The sequence below is a fragment of the Osmia bicornis genome, unplaced genomic scaffold (genome assembly GCF_907164935.1).
Source record: "Osmia bicornis bicornis unplaced genomic scaffold, iOsmBic2.1, whole genome shotgun sequence".
Taxonomy (NCBI): domain Eukaryota; kingdom Metazoa; phylum Arthropoda; class Insecta; order Hymenoptera; family Megachilidae; genus Osmia; species Osmia bicornis.
Window position 1 is genome coordinate 1,515,932 of NW_025791458.1, and position 22,898 is coordinate 1,538,829.

The 22,898-nt window shown below is 38.3% G+C and overlaps 2 protein-coding genes across 5 annotated transcripts in view; both read left to right on the forward strand.

The window, feature by feature from the left end:
* LOC114882122 overlaps positions 1–22,898 on the forward strand; it is a 340,169-nt gene that overhangs the window by 146,244 nt on the left and 171,027 nt on the right. The gene's annotated exons all lie outside the window — the stretch shown is intronic.
* LOC114881480 lies at positions 22,071–22,789 on the forward strand. The gene has a single exon (XM_029198287.2). It carries the CDS (start codon positions 22,173–22,175, stop codon positions 22,761–22,763), a length of 591 nt encoding a protein of 196 aa, XP_029054120.2. The 5' UTR covers positions 22,071–22,172; the 3' UTR covers positions 22,764–22,789.

The following is a 22,898-nucleotide window of genomic DNA, read 5'->3' on the forward strand; positions in this document are numbered from 1 at the left end:
CGGGTCATCCGTAACGCCGTCAATCACATACTGTATGAGAGCTGCTGTTTCAATTTTACCGCGAGAAGCCAGCTCTTTCATCGCTAAAAAGTATTCCTGTACGGATTCGTGACGTTTAATTTTACGTTTATAAAGTTTTTGATGCAACTCGGCACTGGTTATTTTCCGCGAAAACTCGCCCAGCAAACGCGATTTAAATTTCCTCCATGAGGTGAGATCACGTTCACCCTGTATGAATAACTTCGCAAGACCTGACAAAGATTTCATGGCAAATAATAGTTTTTGTATTTCAGTCCAGCCAAACAATATAGCATTGTCCTCAAAATCTGATAACCATGTTTCCACGGGATACTCATTGTCACCACTGAACGACCGTATGGTATCTTCTATATCGCGAAAACTTAGCGTAAATTTTGGCATCACTGGCACTTCCGATCGTTCCACGATTTGTTCCGGCACACTTTCTTCGTCTTCCTCTGTCTCATCTCCTCTCAGCACTTCATTTAGTAGTTCTAAATTCATTAAATGTTTACAAATTCTGTGTGCCACAGTATCTACATCACCGTTATAGTCTAATCTTAATATATTGCAAATCGCCGTTAAATCTCCAGCGGTAAATGTACTTTTCACCCACGTAACCTTTTCTTGATATTCATTAGAATCCACCGCGAATTCAAATCCCGAAAATTCTCTGAGGCGACTTCTGTTTTTTCGATCGCCCTCATTTCCAAAGACGAGCTTATATGGAAAACTTTGATCGCTTTCGTCAATGCCGCGGAAATATTTTCGTGCACTCCCGGAATTTCCCGTAAACTACTCATTTTGCAATGTTAATATTTCAATAAATGTCAAATACGAATCACGATAAATTTATATATCACCATCGACTTGAACGGGCACAATACACAAAACGAACTTTCGCGAATATTGCGTAATAGACTGTCCACGCTTCTCGAACAATCGAAATCTCTTTCATTAAATTTCCAATATCATTAGTCCGTGCGAATTCAGTAATCCCACTTCTGAAAACTGTAGTGTCTCGGGTAGCAAAAAAGGAACACAATTGTCTGAACAGTTTTAATAATATAACGTATAAAGGAAGTGTAACATAAAGCGCGCACAAAGACGCATCCGGCATCACCTTGCCCTAACATAAGACTATCGCCGCATGGTGGCTCGTGCGTCTTCGGGAAACCTCGTGCAGCCAATCGTGCACCGATCCACCACAAATAACATAACTTTTTCACCTGTTTCATAGTTTATTGGTCGAATTTTCCTATCGTAATAATGTTTTTGTCTGTCTTTTTCTTTTTCTAAGTTCGATTTTGCTATTTCTCGTAAATTGTGTAGTGCTTGAATCAGTTTTTCGATATAATCGGGGTATGTTTTTAAATTATCAATTGGTTTAATACTTGATGGCTGTCAAGCTTTCTTCCCGAAAACTAATTCGTAAGGTGTAAATTTGGTTCCTTCGTGGATGCTGGTGTTATAGGAAAACATTGCTTGTGGTAACCATTCATCCCAATGTTTTTCTTTTGAAATATAATGTTTTAAATATTCAATTAAAACATGATGGCTTCTTTCTAGTGATCCATTTGATTGTGGATGGAATGAGGATGTTCTGTATGTTTTCATCTGGAATGCTTTGGCTAATTTTTTCATTAATGATCCTGTGAAACATGTACCCTGATCTGTAAGTATGGCTTTTGGACTACCAAATTTGCATATAAAATGTTCTGTAAAAGCTCTTGCTACTTCTTAAGATGTGGTTGATACTAAGGGTATTGCAGCTGAATATTTGGTCAGGTTATCCTGGATGGTAAGTATATAACTGTTTCCTGTTGTAGTTATTGGTAATGGTCCTAATATATCTAAAGATACTTTATCAAATGCATCAATAGGGGTGTCAGTGATGACCATTGGTTCCTTGTTTTTCATCCTTACTAATTTCACTTTCTGACAGCTAATGCAAGTTTTAATGTAATCAGTGATTTCCTTTTTCATGTTCTTCCAATAATAGTTATTCCTGATTCTGTGGTAAGTTTTCTTGATTCCTTTATGTCCTCCTACTGGGCTTTCATGGTTCTCTTTAATGATGTGTCTTCTTTCTTCTTTAGGTGGTGTGATTATGGTTCCTTTACAGAGTGTGATGGAGATGTTTGAATCTGCAAAGATTACTTGTAGGAGTTTATGTAATCCTTTTAGTTCTGGTGTGGAACAATCTTGAATTTCTTTTTTATGGAATTCCTGGCAAAGTATTTTCAGTGTTTTAGGTAGGACTTCTTTTGAATGTGTTACTAAGCCAAATATTTCTTTATTTTTCTTTTTTAAATGTATAATGATTTCTTCTTGGTGAGGTATGTGTATTTTTATCTTTTCCTTTTGTAAAAATTCTCTTGATTGACTGTCTATTGCTTTCCCTTCTTCATTTAGGAATACAATCACAATTCCTTTTTTCATCCAGAGGTGGTAACTTGTTTCTATTATCTTGGACGTGGCTGGTAGGTTACTGATCACTCTTGGTTATGTTACTTTGTGTGTGGTAAGTTGATCCTCTTCTTTTATAATTTTAATGGGAGTTATTGATGCTGTTGATGTACTTTCTGAATCATGTTTTCCTTCCTTCTTCAGCTCTGAAAGTCCTTCTTTGGTTCCTGAAAGTGCCTTTTTTATTCCTGAAGATGCTTTTTTAGTTTCTGAAGATGCTTTTTTAGTTTCTGAGGATGCTTTTTTAGTTCCTGAAGATGAATCTATTTTGGGTGGTTCTCTATATGTGTTTGGGTAGAGTTATTCCCTCTTCGAAATCTTCAATTTCATCACCAATTACACTGTCCAACAAATTTAAACTTTTTTTCTGTTCTGCAACATCCGTTGGGTGATCCTTGGAGAGCTTCTCGTCCTGAACACGAATCCGAAAACCGAATTGCTCTATCTCCCTCAGTTTTCGAAAAACAGGGGTTTTTGTAAAAACATGTGTTTTGGGGGAAAAATGAACTATTACGCGGAAACTAAAAGCGCTAGAACATTCGTATTGGTCTTAAAAGATAGGGGAGAGTTTCCCGAATATATTGATATATATAGTTATTATATTACGTGATTCTGAATAGATGTAAATGTCGATGAAAGTTCAAAAAGCAGCCGACACACGCATTTCCTACGTATTACTTTTGTATTTTTAAGAAAAGTTCTTTATCTAGCGCGAATTCTCTTAACGCGAAATATAATTTGTTGCTTTATGATTTCCCAGAAAATTGTGTGTTGTATTTTTAAAAGCAAGTCACACTGCTTTTTTTAACTTATTTAATTGTGTCGTAAAATTTGTGTCTTCCATCAATGTTCTAATTTGAGGGCCAACAAATATACCTTTTTTTATTTCTGCTTTGGATATATTCGGAAATTTTGTTTTTAAATATGTAAATCCAGGACCCGATTTATCCATTGCTTTTACAAAATTTTTCATAATTCCTAATTTTATATGTAACGGTGGCAAGTATACATTTTGAGGATCAATAAGGTTATTATATTTTATATTTTTTTCTCCAGGAATGAATCGTTGCCGTGGAGTCCAATCTTTTTTAATATAATGGAGATCCCTTGCCCTGCTGTCCCACTCATAAAGGAAACAACAGTACTTCGTATAGCCTGTTTACAGACCGAGCAATATGGCTATTACTTTTAAGTCACCACAGATCTTCCATTTGTGTTCTTCATACCGAATCCTGAATAACAGTTGTTTGAAGGTGTCGTACGATTCTGTCAGTTTCGTAGCATAAGCAATTGGGATGGAAGGATATATATTCCCAATATGCAATAACACTGCTTTTAAACTAAGTTTGGACGAATCGATAAATAGCCGCCATTCAGGAGGGTCATGTACGAAACTTAAAGTTCTTATTAAGGAATTGATGTCTGTGCAAACATGCAGTTCCTCATATGTCGAGAAGTGTTTTTGTAATGTATGGTTCCGAGTCCTGAAATGAGTTATTTTGGTTGTGTTTTCAAGCAAATTCCATTGTTGCAGCCGAGATCCTAAAAGTTCTGCTTGCTCTTTCGTCAACTGTAAATCGCGTACAAGATCATTCATATCGGACTGTGTTATTAAATGTGGCTTTTCGCATGGGGAGGGAGTTCATCTTTTACAATCTTCTGTTTCTTCGGTTTCTGATTCTGTAACATCTTCCAATATGTTTGGTTTAGTTGATGGTGGTACTGGTACAGATAATTCCTCAGAATGTGGAACAGGTCTGATAGCAGAAGGTATACTTGGGTATTGTATCTTTTTTCGTCCTTTCTTGTTGAACCCGGAAATCTTGTTTAAGCAAAAATAGCAGTCTGTGGTGTGATTCGTCGGTTCCCTCCATATCATTGGAATTGCGAATGGCATACCTTTTCTATCTCCTCTTACCCAAGCTAAAAGACTTGCTGCACAACGTTGGCAACAATCGTGTGGAGCCCACCACTTATCTTGATCACCGAGTTTGCATCCAAAGTAATGTTCGTACGCAAATTTGATTAATGATGTTATATTCCTACGCTTGGACTTCAAAACCATATCCCCACAAACATAACAGAACAAATTTGGTAGATTTATACAAAACTAAATTTTCTAAACAAAACTAAACTCAGACTTCAACAGTGCGTAGCAACTCAGAGGATTTCAAGATATTTATTATTCCTTCTGTAACGACCCGCTAACAAGACTCAGCACTTTTTTCGTTTCTACTATTTATTATTATAATCAATTTTTAGTTTAAGTTTCATACAAAATGTTTAATTTAATTTTCATTATTAATATTTAGTATTTAGTTTAATTTGTATTATATATTTCTTGTAATAAATAATTTTCATTAATCGATAACTCAGTCTAATGAATAAGTCGGTAAACGATATGTCGGTAAGTCAGCCGATAAGATAGATCATCGATAAATTATCAATGTGCGACCACGTGTGCGCCAGCGCAATCATAGAGACATATGAAAATATAGACGGAGCATAAACTGCTACTTTAGGTAAGGGGGGCTCTGGTAATCGGGGCGAGGAGGGGACTCGTCTGACATCGACTTATTCCCGCAAGACTCGGTAGTATTCGGCTCACTGAGTTGCACTGAACTTGTCGCAGTGAAGTTGGCCACGCATTCACTCATCGACGCGGCGTGAATGCGTAGTGAATTTGTAGCCAACTTCACTGCGACAAGTTCAATGCAACTCATCGTACGGATGCGAAAAGCCGAACATACCCGAGTCTGCGCTTACGAAAATAGTCGAAGTCAGATGAGTTCCCCCCTTACCGCGATTATCAGTTACCCCTCGTAGAAAGGCTCCGTCTATATTTCATATGTCTATGAGCGCAACCCCGATGATCTCGCGGTGGGGTGAGAACCTAGAGTAGGGAGATCGCGTAGATTAAGGAGCAGGGGTGTTCGGCCGTCACGTGATGGGGAATTCCAGAAATCGAAAGGAATCCTATAATGAAAAAAAGCGCTAAGTCAGCAGAATTTGACTATAAATAGAGGCGTTCTACGCGGTATCAGATCAGATCTTCTCTGACTTCGGTCAAATACAGACAGCACTTTGGAAGTAGAGGAAAGCTTGCGCTGAATTGCTTAGGCAACTATAGAGCGCGAGAGTAGCTTTGTCCTTCTCTTTCAGTGCTAGCGTACGAGACTTCGGATCTGTGGACACCCTACTCATGGTACGCAACGTGTTAACCAGGTGTTTCTACTAAGCCAATACTCAAGAAGAAAGAGCTAGCGAGGAGCGGAGCTCCTTGAAACGGCCTGTATTTAACACAGCTTTGGCCAGTCCAGAAACCGATTGCGACCTGTAGGCAAAGTCCGCTCGTACAAGCCACTGGAGTATAGTTTCCAATACTTAGCGTAGTTGGCAATTGTACAGAGTGTTGGCTGTATCCATAGATTAAGCCGCGATATTATTTCATATACTAATTACTAATCATATACTTTTCACTGATTTTATTATCTAGGGCGTACTCATAATTTCTTACTGTATTCCACATTCTAGCCCGCACTTATTGTTATACCAGCATTATTATGGTAATTATTGAGATTAGGTTACACCTCACCGATTTTGATGAAATTTAAACATATTGTAAAACTCAACATTTTGAACAACTTTTTCCTATACATATAACCGCCGCTCGGCCTTAGTTTTCGAGATATTTTCGAAAAACTGTCGAAACTAACACATTGAATTCTGGCTATCTGTGAGCGTCCGTGACAGCGTACGCATTAGTATGGGATCGCCGCTTTTCTACTGTTTCTGCAGGCAACAGATTAATGTTTGTCTAGCACATTAATGTTTGGATTTTACTCCTTAACCGCACACCACGCGAACCTATAATCCTCATTTCATTCATACGAGTCGCCTTCTTAGGGAACCGCTCTCCCTATACGTCGGTGCAGTGACGCACCTACCTCTGGGTCGTTACACTTCGATTGTATCGAGTGTTCGAAACAAACGTCAAGTGGTTCTTATATTTAGAAAGAGCGCTACATTGTATTACATTTTCATCTCGAAAAGGCTTTCAATACTATTGAATTTGCAAGAAACCTTTTTATAATTTTCTTAAAAATCATAGAGTAGACAATTATATTTCCATGATAAATAAACTTCCATATTTTTAAATTGGTTCACTGCAGTGTAATTCTTTATCTTATACATTTTATTTTTGTTATATTATAAACAAATTTCAAAACTGTCTTCAATCGGGTGTCGATTGATACAGTCGTAATGCTCATCAATCGATTTTTTAATTTTGAATTAAAGTATTTTATCATTTTATTGTTGGTACCTAAAAATAATAATGAATAATAACGAAAGAAAAATAATAATTATGAAATAATAATAATAACAAGAAAAAATCAAACATTATAAATATAGAATGTGAATGTATATTAAACCCCACCATTGGTGTTGATTACGCGTAGCTACGGCACTGACTAGCGGAGGAGAGCGAGCTATGGCCGTCTAGCGGCAACACGCCGTGCATACGTCACCGGCAGATATTTTTTCGATTTACTCGAATTGCATACTGTACATAAGGAATCGCGCTACATAAAGAACTTTTCTTAAAAATACAAAAGTAATACGTAGGGAATGCGTGTGTCGGCTGCTTTTTGAACTTTCATCGACATTTACATCTATTCAGAATCACGTAATATAATAACTATATATATATCAATATATTCGGGAAACTCTCTCCTATCTTTTAAGACCAGTGCGAATGTTCTAGCGCTTTTAGTTTCCGCATAATAGTTTATTTTTACCCCCAAACACATGTTTTTACAAAAACCCGTGTTTTTCGAAAACTGAGGGTGATAGAGCAATTCGGTTTTCGGATTCGTGTTCAGGACGAGAAGCTCTACAAGGATCACCCAACGGATGTTGCAGAACAAAATTCGTGTTGGACAGTGTTATTATTGGTTCATGTTTCCTTTTAAGTGGTTTAGGAGGTTCAGAAATTAGTTGTTTTCTAGGTGGTTGATGAATTTCTACAGTAATTTTTTTTTCATTTTGTCTTCTCTTTTTAAATTGTTTATTTGCCGAGCTTGATGTTTCTCTTCTTCTCTTCTTATGTTGTTGGTCTTGAAATTCATCAGTATCACAATATTCTGATTCACTGGAGGTAGTATTTTTTTTAAGATGTTTTTTATTTGTTTGATGTAGACTGCTACTTGTTTCATGTGGTCTTTTGTAGTGTTGTGTAATTTTTCCTTTTTTAATTTCTCTCTCAGAATCAGATGAAGTATCTCGCTGGCGTGTAGAATACTGATGTGTGGTTTTTTCTTCTTATAGTACTTATTTCAGATTCGGAGGAATTATCTCTTTGTCGTGTAGTGTGTTGGTGTGACTGTTTTTTCTTTGTTTGATTCTAAAGATATGTCTTGGCGTCTTGTTGCATATTGATGGGTTTCTTTCTTTTTCTTGATTTCTCTGGAGCTTGATGATGTTGCTGGTCTAGGTTTCGTAGGATGTTGATGGGTTTCCTTTCCTTTTTCGTTATTTGTTTAGATCCTGTGGTTGATGTAGTGCTTCTCGGACGAGTTGGATACTGATGCCATTGTTTTTTCTTTTTAAATTCTCTTGATTCTATTGTTGAAGTAGTTGCTCTAGGTCTAGTAGCATACTGGTGCCATTGTTTCTTCTTTTTAACTTCTTTTGAATCCGTGGTAGAGTGTTTCCGTTTTGCCAGAATTGGTAATGTTCCCATAGGATTTCGGGATAGTGCATCAGCGTTTATACAGGGTGTACAATGACTACGTGTTCAACGTTTAAGGGATGATTGACAATGTGATTCTAAACAACTTTTTCCTTTGCCAAAATGTTGGCAGACGCTTCGTTTTGGAGTTATTAACAAAAAACACTGGCCAATCAGAGCGCGCCTTTAACGCGGGCCGAACCACGAGAGTGTTGGGTTTGTTCTGCGTTTAAGCCGTGATCAAGTGCATCGGCACCACGTCGCAGTCGGTATAGTAGGACTCGTCGGGCAAAAGTTGTATGGAATAATGAATGAAAAAAAGAAAAGAATAATATAATCGAATTATTGGTTGCTCATGAACAACGAATAAAGTAATGAATAGGTGTCATGTAGAATAAATAAATTGATACTATTATTTTTTTCTTTTTTTTTTAAATAAGTTTTCAAATAATAAAAAAAGGATTAAAATGCAATAACTAATAAACATGTGAATTATAACCTACGTTAAATTTGAAAAAATGCAAGAATAATGTAAATGAAACTTACCCATTTGTCGGTGAATGACCCACTGTCATAAGAATGGTTGGCTGTCACTGGGTCATTGTGCCGATCCTTTGCATTCGAGAAGACAACACATTACGCTGAACAGCTGATTTCCAAGCGGGATCATTGAACTCACTGAATGGTCGCTATCACTTTTCACAGAAGTTTTCACTATCACTTTTTCACATTGTTATTTAGTTGTTTCAGATGTTTTCCGTAGTTCTTCCTACGTTTAAATAATGGGTGCACCCGAAAGGGGCCGATTGTTTCAAGTTCTTATAAAAGAGGTTCGATATACCCCCCTTCTGCCGCCACACATGCAGTCATGCGTTTTTTTACACTTTGTTGCACTGCGCGTAAATGTACATCACATTATAATAATCCGCACTGGTCTTTAACATTTTTCTTCTGGTCTTCTTATCGATCTGACTTGAAATGGGACTGCTAGTTTTCGCGTTTGCGAAGTGGGTCCTATTTTCATTAGAGAGGGGATTTTTGTAGAAACTAACAAAGTAAAAATACGCTTGACTTGGCTTTTGTTCCTACGTTTTGCAGTTTTATTGCTCTGTCACAGAGCAACTGACCTTTTCTACGGATCTGATTTATTTCACCCGTACATTGTTAATGTCGCCAAAAACAGATGGTTCCGCTCATGAGCCTAAAGGACCACAATAAAATTTTAAATTCCTGAAACTGGTACATTTTTGTTAATTTCCGCTATTAATTCACGGTGCAGGTATAACACTTACCTGCGGTACGCGTACTGTCATAAAGCAGTGTAAAAGGTAAAGCAGCTTGACGAGCTCACCGATATGTTTTTCCGGATCCTTTAATTCTCCGATCGCGGGCCGAACGTAGAAAAGGACAAAGAATAATGGATCCGGAAAAACATATCGGTGAGCTCGTCAAGCTGCTTTACCTTTTACACTGCTTTATGACAGTACGCGTACCGCAGGTAAGTGTTATACCTGCACCGTGAATTAATAGCGCAAATTAACAAAAATGTACCAGTTTCAGGAATTTAAAATTTTATTGTGGTCCTTTAGGCTCATGAGCGGAACCATCTGTTTTTGGCGACATTAACAATGTACGGGTGAAATAAATCAGATCCGTAGAAAAGGTCAGTTGCTCTGTGACAGAGCAATAAAACTGCAAAACGTAGGAACAAAAGCCAAGTCAAGCGTATTTTTACTTTGTTAGTTTCTACGAAAATCCCCTCTCTAATGAAAATAGGACCCACTTCGCAAACGCGAAAACTAGCAGTCCCATTTCAAGTCAGACCGTCAAGAACACAAGAAGGAACATGTTAAGAACCAGTGCGGAATACTACAATATGATGTATGTTTACGCGCAGTGTAACAGCAACGCGAACGCTGCCGTGCGAAAATATCGCGAAATTCATGGGGAAACAAACGTGCCAAGTGCACATAGTTTTCGCCAAATGGCATCGCGATTGTACAATACCGGTTCAACAATGCCACAGAGACGTGAAGTGGTTCGCGACACTAGATCACAAGACCGCAACACAGATGCTGTTTTAAGCGCATTTGAACGTGATCCTACGATGAGCATTCGAGAAGCCAGTAAGCGTTTAGAGTAAGTTCTAATATGTATAAAAGAAATCAAAATTTTATAATGAATTGTTTCATTGTTTTAATTATGTGATTTTTGTATTTTATTTTAGTATCAAGCTAACTACAGTCCACAAGATGTTGAAGGACAGTAGAATGCACCCGTACAAGTATGTGCGAGTGCACCAAATGAATCCGCAAGATTATATCCAGCGGATTCAGTATTCCAGGTGGTTGTTGGGCGAAATCGCCCAGAATCCATCGTTCTCCAAGTGCGTCTTGTGGACTGATGAAGCCCTCTTCACCAGGGATGGGTGTTTCAATGCCCACAATTCGCACGTGTGGAGCGATGCGAATCCGTTGGCGATTCGAACACGAGCAGGACAAGTGCGCTGGTCGTTCAATGTATGGGCCGGAATTTGCGGCGATTTTATCGTTGGGCCGTATCTTCTACCTGATAGATTGGACGGCCCATCATACAGAGTGTTCTTAGAACATATCCTTCCGGATCTCGTGGAGGTAATTCCTCCCGAAATTCGGAGGGGTATGTTCTACCAACACGATGGTGCACCTGCACATTACGCCACAAATGTCCGGGCCTATTTAGATGAAGCCTTTCAGGACAGGTGGATTGGCCGCGGCGGTCCTGTTGCGTGGCCCCCACGATCGCCGGATATGAATCCGCTGGATTTTTTTTTCTGGGGATTTTTAAAAGTACGTATGCTATTACAATTTTTAAGTTTAAAAATATTTCTTGAGATGTACGTAACCTTACTCACCATTTCGTATTTTTATTAACTATTTCAGAGCCACGTGTACAAAGTTGCAATTTCCACGCCGGACGAACTACTGGCCAGAATACATGGCGCGGTGGCATTAATCACGCCAGAAATGTTACAAGGCGTGCAACGCAACATAAAAAAACGAGTGACTGCATGTGTGGCGGCAGAAGGGGGGTATATCGAACCTTTTTTATAAGAACTTGAATCAATCGGCCCCTTTCGGGTCCACCCATTATTTAAACGTAGGAAGAACTACGGAAAACATCTGAAACAACTAAATAACGATGTGAAAATGTGATAGTGAAAACTTCTGTGAAAAGTGATAGCGACCATTCAGTGAATTCAATGATCCCGCTTGGAAATCAGCTGTTCAGCGTAATGTGTTGTCTTCTCGAATGCAAAGGATCGGCACAATGACCCAGTGACAGCCAACCATTCTTATGACAGAGGGTCATTCACCGACAAATGGGTAAGTTTCATTTACATTATTCTTGCATTTTTTCAAATTTAACGTAGGTTATAATTCACATGTTTATTAGTTATTGCATTTTAATCCTTTTTTTATTATTTAGAAACTTATTTAAAAAAAAAAGAAAAAAATAATAGTATCAATTTATTTATTCTACATGACACCTATTCATTACTTTATTCGTTGTTCATGAGCAACCAATAATTCGATTATATTATTCTTTTCTTTTTTTCATTCATTATTCCATACAACTTTTGCCCGACGAGTCCTACTATACCGACCGCGACGTGGTGCCGATGCACTTGATCACGGCTTAAACGCAGAACAAACCCAACACTCTCGTGGTTCGGCCCGCGTTAAAGGCGCGCTCTGATTGGCCAGTGTATTTTGTTAATAACTCGAAAACGAAGCGTCTGCCAACATTTTGGCAAAGGAAAAAGTTGTTTAGAACCACATTGTCAATCATCCCTTAAACGTTGAACACGTAGTCATTGTACACTGAGTTGCAATGAACTTGTCGCAGTGAAGTTGGCTCCAGATTTACTGACACATTCACGCCGCGTCGGTGAGTCGATCTCGCCCATCGTCTCACCGACGCGGCGTGAATGTGTCAGTAAATCTGGAGCCAACTTCACTGCGACAAGTTCATTGCAACTCAGTGTACACCCTGTATTTTGTTTCCCGGGTTCAGGAGACTTGGTAGAGTCTCCATGCCAAGTAGTTCAGGCCGAAGGCTGGTCTGCCAGCGACAGCGAGACTCTACCGAGTATATTATCCCGAAGCAGAGCGTTTTGAGCGTTATGCAAAAAATAATTTGCTGTTGCAGAAAAAGTACGCAACTGAACTTCATTCTAATAACACAATCTGCTTCGGCTTGTCTCTCTCTTTCTTTTGAGCCCAATAACACCTCAATCGGTGCATTTATTTATGAGATATTAATTGTTTCTTCATCGATAAATTTCGATTAGTTTCATTAACACCTACGTCATGCCTACGTCAGCGTGGATTACACATTTTTGCTGCTAGAGGCGCTGTTAGCGCCGTGGGTTACGTTACGCACATGCGCCGTTACTGATATTCGCGTTGGTTCAACATCATGGCGTGCGATACTGTTGAGGATAATTATTTTTCTTATTGATAATGTCATTACTTATGTTTTATGTTGGTCACCTTGTCTAGTAATTCTTTGTTTTTTTTTGTCTTTTGGCGCGTCGTTATCTACTCTCTACTGTCGAGACGACGCCATGCGAGGCAAGGCAACGCAATAAATCTGTCTTCTTTAGTTTCTCTTTTATATACTCGTCATGCATATATACATATATCATTATTCTTTTGTAGCAATATGTCAATTAGTATTAAGTTAGTGCATAGTGTCGTTTGTATCAAAAATTGTTCCTTTATTAAAAATTCTAATATTGAAAAGCAACAGATACTCTGACGCGTTAAGATCGTATTGCGACGGCGCGCAGCATCAGCCCCGTCAAGGCGGCGCGTACAAAATTCAAAACGGTAGTACATCGGTCGCCTATGCATCTACATATGTATTTAACGATGCTGGGTGATCATCAAAACTGCGACAGAAATGACAATACTTTTTCAAATTATTTTGAATAAAATATTTTCTTCACTTACTTACAAATTATAATCTTTATAAGTAATCTTCTTTATTTCATGGGAACAAAAGAGCAGTAACAATTTATTTTACTTTAAATAATGTAAATGTTAATTACCACAAATTATCACAAGATTATTTCAAACAATATCCAACTCTGATCATACCTTATGAAAATAATCAACAGTCCGTCTGTTTACTTTACACGCGTATCATAACCCAAGATCATCTTACTATTACACATGTAAAATACTTTCTGTAAGCACGACCTCTTTTCGTTGCTTGCCATAACTTTAGGAGTATTGCTGAGAAATTACATATACAGTGTAAAAATATTTTTTAACCAAAAACAAATCCGACTTCGAAATGCACTAAAAACTGTAAAATAATTTCTATTTCATTTACACCAATATTCCATAGCTATTAATAACATCTACTTAATCATTGAATAGGATATCAAATACATTTCAAAGATTTCGGAGGCGGCGCAAAATTAAAAATACCCGAACAAACGATGCTGCCAATAACGATTTGATTGCAGTTGTTACGTGCGGCGCGTGTGACTGTGACGCTACTGTGTGGAAGTGTCAGCTGATATATGAATGTAAAAGTATGAAATGTAGTAGTGTGTTAGTCGAGCGATGCAACTATCGATAACGTAACGGGCGTGTGACGCCGTAAAGCCGGAAAATCTATTAAATATTTGTGAGTTCGGATATACGCTAGTCCCATACGGGCCCTTTCATCAGATCGCTAATATAATAGGATTTATGAAGGAGGCTAATAAAAGGTTATGTCGAAGAAAATTAGATTTGATTAAAATGAATCAAATGGTATATTATAAAATACAAATGTTAAAATATAATGCAATACATATAATATTGAAAGGTATAAAATATATAAAATATTGGAATGTGAAAAGTATATAAAATATTGAAATATTATGAAGTATATAAAATATTGAAATATAATAATAATAGGTGTAAAATATTAAAATATAATGAAATATAATAATGCGATTAAATATAAGAAAATGCAGATTTAGTTCGTGAGCAATTTACATTTGAGACACAATTATTGGCCGGAAATAGACAAATACATGTGATGAATTACAATTTAGAATTAGGAATTTCCAATTGAAGAGACTCTTACGATCAAAATTGACTACGTCAATTTTGACTACTGGAAATTCCTTGATAAAATATTCATGAAACGACCGGAAGAGTAATGGAAACGACTCACCGGATTATGGGGAAAAATTCCGTACAGTGATCCAAATTCTATCGCTGCTATTTCCTTGTCGCTAAATTTCTGGAGGAAGGAGAGTAGAACACACACACCCCGAACTGTTGCACCGATACACAATTTTGACGCGTGAACTACTGTGAAGTCTATTAAACTAAAACTACGTAAATGTATGTATTTATAAAGAAATAAAATAAAATTGAAGAATAAAAATAATGAATAAAATAATAATCGGAATAAACGAAAAATAAAATGAATACACGAAGATAGAGTCTTTTGCCCTATTTGCTACTTTCGAACAACTTAGAACAAAACTCGTCTCTGAACCACTTCGCGGACCCGCCGACACGCTGTTCGCGATTGTACGTCGAAGAGTGTCGCAATCTGCACCTCCCGGAGAAGACCAGAGCGGGCCTCGTCCGAAATTGTTTACATTGCGTTGTTGTGCGCCTAACGAATTAGGCGGCAGTGTCGATGCGTAAGGAGGCGGGATTCGCTTATCGGTGGTGCAGTAGGGATATGTGCGTTCCTCTCTCTGTTTTAATCTTTCTCTTTCTAATTCGCGAATATTCCTTCACTCTTCCTGTCATACTAAAGATTTCGTTATTCATTAAAATATAATAAATTTTACAAAATTGTTTTGATCTTAACGTTATAGGAAGGAAACATGCTTTTCAAAATCATTACAGATTACTGAATTTGAACGAATGCTAAATAAAAATTTAGATTCGCAACTTGGACTGACCGGCGTGGTGGAAATACAATATTACAGTGTTTAGTGAATTAGTAAAAAAATTCGAATTATTATAATGTATGTATAAGGAATTTCGATCATCTTCGCGGAACCCATAAGGAACGTTCTAGAGTGGTCAAGATTATCGGACCACACGAATGATGTATCGGGTTTACATCCGGCGATACTCAGTACCAAGGACAACACGTGATTTTGAGTCGTGGGACCACGCTGATTTCGAGGAAGGAATTTGTTACGCTAACAATCGGAATTATGTCTGGAAAAGATAGACTATCTCGTAATATCAAAGATCGTTTTGCGTTCAATCAGGGGAGGTCCAGAATGTAAAACAAGCTATCGATGTTCATGGTTTCCGTTCGCACCTCCGACCAAGGTCGAGGGTACGACGGATCAAGATGATGGGAGCAGGCCCATCAAAAGGGACAGAAAGGGGGGGGGGGGGGGGGGGGGGAACACACATGGCTTTCGCCTAGACAACAAATCCCAAAATGAGGGAGACCACTTTCGAGAAGGCGGCGAGGGGGAGACAGACATGGCTTTCGCCTAGACAGAACTCGAATTGACAGGATCCCAGTAAATACTGAGGACAATTCTATGATGGTAACATTAACGATACCGCCAGTCAATACGGAGGACAATTCAATGATGGGGGGGGGGGGGGGGGAGAACACAAGGTGAATGTGTAAAAATTTCTGTTCGGAACGTAACACTCGATTCTTGAACATCTCATCTACCTCTCTGTTGGCGAAATCTAGACCATTGTCTGTGCGCAACTTCCTTATGTGTCTTCCAAACAGATTGTGAGTAATCATAAGAAAATCCTTAATTCGAGCAGCCGACTCACTTTTGAATTTCAGAAGGTAGACAGTTCTGAATCGTGAGTAATCATCTTTAAACAGTAGAAAATAGCGTGAACCATTTATAGAATTCTCCTGAAGAGGGCCACATAAGTCTGCGTGTATCAGTTTACCAGGAGATTGAGAGTTACAACTTCCTGCTTTGTTCTTTGGAAAAGGCAAACGGTGCATCTTACCAAGGGCACACCCCCTACAGAAGAAGTCTCGGTCATCGACAGGAATTCCCTCAGCCCTCAGATACTTCTTCACATAGCCCACATTTTGATGGCCTAATTTTTCATGCCATGACTGGAGGCTGCTTTTTGCCGCGACGTTTGCTTCAATGCTGACGCTGGTGGGCTCGAGCACTTGGAACTTCATTTTACAAAGCTTGTGTTTCCGGACTCCCACCACAACAATAGTCCCGTCCTTTTTAAACCGGCATCCCTCAGCAGTCGATATTTGGAGCAGGCCCTTATCTAACGCAGACCCAGCTGAAAACAGGTTGTGTCTGAGTTTGGGAACACAGAGAACTTGAGAAAGATGTTTCTCGACCCAGCTGCTTCTATTGTAGGCCAAGATATTTATGTCTCCTCTTCCCAGAGCATGTACAAAAGCATCCCTCTTCCCCACGTTTACAGGGCGAGGCTTATCGAAAGGTCTAAAATTAACAAACCATGCCTTCCGATTTGCCATATGGTCGGTGGCCCCGGAATCCAGATACCAGACATCACCTTCGTGGCTAGCCGAACACAGAGATGCCTCCGTAACCAAGGCTTGGCCTTTGTGTTTTCTATCACAGCTCTCGTCTTGCTGTATGTTCGCATAGCAGTCACGTGCCCAGTGGCCATACCTCTTGCACCTATGACACTGTCTGGAGCTTTCGCCAGTCTTTGCAGTATTGCCACTTTTCTTCCATTTTGGCTTTGTTAGTAACCTTCATCGCTGCTAAGGCTTCATTGAGATCCTTATCCTAGGTTGAATATCTACTCTCCTCTGCAAGTAGTCTCTCTACCAGATTCTCTAAATTACGCTGAGTCTGAGGCGTCGATTCCCAGGCTGTGACAAAATGATTGTAAGAAGTGGGCAACGTCATGAGAATCTTGGTCATAATCATGGACTCAGCCATTGGTTCGCCCAGAGCTTGCAAGCGGTGAGCAACACCCTTTAACCTAGTTATGTACAATGCTACTTTCTCTTTCGGATCCATTAACATGCTACAGTAAAACTTGGATATATGCAACAGAAGTTTGTCTGGATATATGCAACATCGCTATCCCCTCCACTTGGGGGGATCCCCCTAAGCCGGACCGAGCCGCTCGGCGAGGAAACCGTGTAATATGATCCGACCGTAATATCGGTGTGACTAATACTAATTGAACGATAAAACTTTTTTATTTTTAACTTTTTCTTAATGAAACTTTTACTAACGCATTGGTGAGATTTTTCTGATTAAAATGGTACCAAACACGATATGATTTGGCTACATATGTATAAGGCAGGCCGTACACCAAAGATACATGAAACACGCAACATGCAACATGCAACACGTCGCAAGTTGTGTACGAACGTAGAATAGGTAACGCGGCACGGTACAAACGATTTGTACGGACGCCGAATCGGCACCTCGCTTGGGTATATGCAACATTAAATGCCCAGAATCGACACCTCGCTTGGATATATGCAACGTTTAAATGCCCAGAATCGACACCTCGCTTGGATATATGCAACGTTTAAATGCCCAGAATCGACACCTCGCTTGGATATATGCAACGTTTAAATGCCCAGAATCGACACCTCGCTTGGATATATGCAACGTTTGAAACCCGAGTCGACGCCGCAACCGGTTTTCATTTCCAATCCTCCTTTGCTTTTCGCCAACTTTTAACATCAATTTTAGCAAGTAATTATAATTCAAACTATATCGTGTTTGGTATCATTTTAATCAGAAAAATTTCACCAATGCGTTAGTAAAAGTTTCAGTAAAAAAAAGTCAAAAATAAAAAAGTTTTATAGTTGAATTAGTATTAGTCACACCGATACGTTTCGGCTCTTTCCTTTGATCATCGGACCTCTCTCTTTCCACCACTGTCTGTCCTTTTCTACGTTCACGCTTGGCTGCTCGTCGCGTGTAACCCGAGATTCGACACCTCGACTGGATATATGCAACGCCTGGGTCCCAATGTTTGTTGCATATATCCAAGTTTTACTGTATACCCTTCTTGTTGAAGCATGTGAATAGAAGTCTCTGACTTCTGCTCATATAAATTATGTAAGGCTTGCCACATATCTCTTGAGTCGGTGTAATTCATAATGTGAATCAACTGCGAGTCCGCCACGGTGGTTGCAATTATCTTTTGTGCGACGTTATCCACCTTGAGCCAGTTTGCTAACTCGTTCTTTTGCAGCGTTGAAACGTTCTCCGTGGGAAGTACAGGTTTTTCAAGATCACCATTTACTATTTGCAACGCATCTTTGTCTCGTAATAGAACGGACACTTGGAACTTCCACTGTGCCCAGTTCTCAGCATTTTTAAGTTTTGTTATTCTGGTCGCTTCCAATTCCATGTTGGGCTATTTCCACTATTTGCACGTGGCCTGGGTTAACCTCAAAAATGGAATCACCAAACTTTCCTTTTAGAATAGTAACTTCATCTATCTATTTGAAGATACACTTTACTTCGCGTTATCTAGGCCTATAAACTGTTTTGGGTCATGAATTGACAACACGATTATTTAAGATGGAAAAATATATATTTGATACAAAAGAAAACAGAAAATGCGTCTTCGTTGCACATCGAAAAGATTGAGATTGACCATTAAAGAAAAAACAAAAGGAATTAGATCTTGCCGCGGCCTGATTTGCACAGGGGGCGTTTTCGAAAGAAGCTCAAAAATAAAACTTTTCAACATTTCCAATTTTTGAAATTATCGGATGATAATTGAGGATATACTTGGGCTGTATTCATCTTGAAATTTTATTCACTACAAGCTCTATCTTACCCACGTGGTTTTCTATAACCTTCTTTTTATCTACTTCTTAATCTTCGATCAACTCAATTATCTCTCCTATTTTTACTTTAATACGAGCCTGGGCCCGTAACCTCTTAGATTTACTAAATTATTTATTATAATATTGAACGAATACATATTTAATGAATACAAAATAAATTCTTCATCTTTTACATCTTTTAACGAACTCAGAATCTACGCAGCGAATAACGAACATTTTTAAAAAAGGGGGAAAGTGAGCAGTGCCAATCATTTAGTAACTAAGAACGAAAAATAACCATTTTTTGGTTATCAAAACCTAACAGAATAAAATCAAAAACAAATTCCATGGAAAAAATTATTTTAAGGGGGCAACCTCATGTAAAATGAAATTTTTTCGCATTTTTTTTTTTCGCTGAAATCAATAGGAAATTTCCTCGGGAACGCGATAAAAAAAGTTAGAAAGTGATCAGAGATGTTCTTGTATGTTATTTTCAAAAACAAGTGAACGGTTGTATTGGGCGATTTATCTGTTACTCAAGTTTTAAACGCGTTTTTCTCGAAACGCAAAATTTCGCACGCCATGCAACGTAGCTCAAAAACTAATTACTCGATCTTTATGAAACTTGGCATATATATTTTATAAACAATTGGCCTCAGCATGACATGCTCCGATTTTTTTTTTTTTTTATTTAAAATACTGTTATTAAGAATTTTTCATAACCGTAACTCCGTTTTTTTTTTCAAAACTTTGCCATTTTCGCAATTTTGAACATTTTAATAAAAGAAAAATGTCAAGCTGAGCGCTTTTGCATAAAGTAGCTATTCCATTTTGATTTTTTTTGTTCCAGATCATTTTTGTGCACTGTACACTGCACAGCGAATTTACAAGATGCCATTTTCAGGCCGCCATTGCACCATCGTTATTAAGAATCAAAATTTATAAAAAATATTTCTGTTTACATTATAACGTAAATTAATGACACTTCAAATTTTAAATCAATCGGCGCATTACATTTTCCACAAAAAATTCTTGAAAAACAGACCATTTACATGAGGTTGCCCCCTTAAAGAAAGAAAAATGTCAACCTCCAAAAGAGATTTTGAACGCGCAACCTCCAGGCTTCCAGTCCGTTACTTATTTTTTTTTTTTTTTTTTAGACAGTATTTTTATTTATGCGAGATACATATCACGGTATACACGGTATAAAAATATGAGTAAAAAACCTAACACTAGAACTTCTTTGGATGTTTGGCATTTCGTTTGCACTCACTTCCGTCATATCACATATATTTGAATTAACATTCCTCTCGCTTATTATCTAGGACTTAAACAGGTGCTGTCTATCAAGAGACTCGCTGTTAGGCCGAAGGCTGGTCCGCCGGCGACAGCGAGACTCTACCGAGTATATTATCCTGAAGCAGAGCGTTTTGAGCGTTATGCAAAAAATAATTTACTGTTACAGAAAAAGTACGCAACTGAACTTCATTCTAATAACACAATCTGCTTCGGCTTGTCTTTCTCTTTCTTTTGAGCCCAATAACACCTCAATCTGTGCATTTATTTATGAGATATTAATTGTTTTGTATCGATAAATTTCGATCAGTTTCATTATCACCTACGTCATGCCACGTCAGCGTGGATTACACAGTTTTGTTGCTGGAGGCGCTGTTAAGGCTGGTTCAGACACGGCTAGTAGTTTAGTCGAGTGGGGAGTAGCTACTTACTACTAAACCGTTTAGTGTATAGAAAAGTGTCCGGACTAGTACAGTTGAGCTTTGAAAATCCAGAAGATAAGACATATCAGCGAGAGAAATGAAGAGACAACGCCATCGTGCGGCACTAAATAGAGTCATCACGAAATTGTTAAGGTAATAATTTGTAATGATATTTAACCTTAAAATCATATTTAATCGGAGATACCGACGAAATTATTCACTGTTATCATTGTTTAGGTCATAGCAGAAGTGGTTGAAGAAGAAGCGACAAATGAACGCGTGTGGGTTAGACCCTGGATAAACCGAAGAGATTCATTGGGAATGTCCAGTTCTCTTTTGAAAGAGTTGGCTGTAGAGGATAAAGCCGAATATTTTAATACTCTTCGAATGAGCGAAGAGTCATTTAATGTATTATTACAAAAAGTCTGCGAAAAAATACAACGAAAGGACACGCATATCAGAAGTGCAATTCCCGGAGAAACAAAATTACAAACAGTTCTGTATTTCTTGGCAACGGGATGCAGTTTAAGGACGCTGCAACATCTTTTTAGACTTGGAAAGTCCACCATTTCCGAATTTATTCCGGAAGTGTGTGAAGCTGTTTCTGAGTCACTAAAAGATTTTATTAAGGTAAGAAAATAAATTCAATTGTTCATTATATGGATAAATATTTATTTTTCATAATTGCAAAATGTTCTTAATAATGCCGTGCTTATAATATCGTTGGATATGACTTGGACCTGGTTCGTCTGCCTCTGAGAGGCAATGTTCTCCCGTCGAGTTTGTGTCAAATAAGATTGTATTTGTTGTTGAGCTTTCAACGCTTGTTCTGTTGGCATATTCTGTAGCTGTAAGCCAACATTCCTTCCGAATACCTCAAATTCGTTTTCTTCCACAGGCTCATTAATCACTTCTGTGATGCTTTTAAGCTCCTCCACAATATCTCGGATGCTTTCCTTCCTCTTTCGCTTTCTCACAGGAGTTGCAGTTGCATCCTCCTGTGAAGTGCATGGCTGTGTATTTTCAAAACTTCCTTCCACGCTTGTGATTGGTATCTGAAAAAGTCCCAGATATGAAACATGACATTTTTATTCTTCATTGCTAATTTAAATAAACACAACATTGCTAAACAAAACAATATAAAACAAACAGAAATGTGCAATAGCAAAACCAAACACAACCCAAAGCATTGCAAAAAATATAGATTATTGTGCTTTTCAAGTCCCAGATGAAAACGAGTGGAAACACATTCAGGATGGATTTAGAAGAGAATGGAACTTCCCTGGATGTTGCGGAGCAATTGATGGGAAACATGTAGCCATTAAAGCACCTGCTGATTGCGGGAGTTTATACTATAACTACAAGCAGAGTAATAGTATTGTTTTGATGGCTGTAGTAGACCATAATTACTGCTTTAAATACATAGATGTAGGATGCAATGGGAGGATTTCGGATGGAGGGGTGTTCCGTCACTGCAATCTATACCAGGCATTAGAAAATGGCATGCTACCAACCAACAGCTGCTTCTGGTTGGCGACAATGCCTTCCCAATGAAAGATTATTTATTGAAGCCTTTCCCTGATTGCCGCCTGACTATGAAGCAAAGAGTATTCAATTATCGCCTGTCACGTGCAAGAAGAGTCGTAGAAAATGCATTTGGAATATTAGCAGCAAGATTTCGAATATTCGAAAAACCAATGCCTTTTTCAATGCCAGATAAAGTAAGCATAATGGTCAGAACATGCTGTACTTTACACAACTGGTTGAGAGTAACTGCACCGCAGCACGTACATTCGGTCGATGCTGAAAATTTCGAATCCGGTGGATTAATTGAAGGCAGTTGGAGGTCTTCGCAACCACCGCTTGGACTACTTCCATTGTGTAGGACGTTAGCGAACCATCCCACTCGGCGTTCGCAAGATCTCCGTGAAAGACTCGCTGAATATTTTGTAGGAGAAGGGTCGGTCCCGTGGCAATTAAGGATGATCATGTTAAAATCTGTTTCACATTTTATAATTTTGTAATTAGAATAAAAATACTTACCAAATTACATTCGCTGCTTCTTACTACTTCCACATTAATATTTTTTAGAGTATCGTGCAGTATAGAAAACCACTTTAAATTTGGAGTGTAAAGATTGTCCACACTGCAACCTGATC

Excerpts from the sequence above, each read along its gene's own strand:
- LOC114881480 (XM_029198287.2), top strand. The coding sequence starts at position 22,173 with ATGCAATGGGAGGATTTCGGATGGAGGGGTGTTCCGTCACTGCAATCT.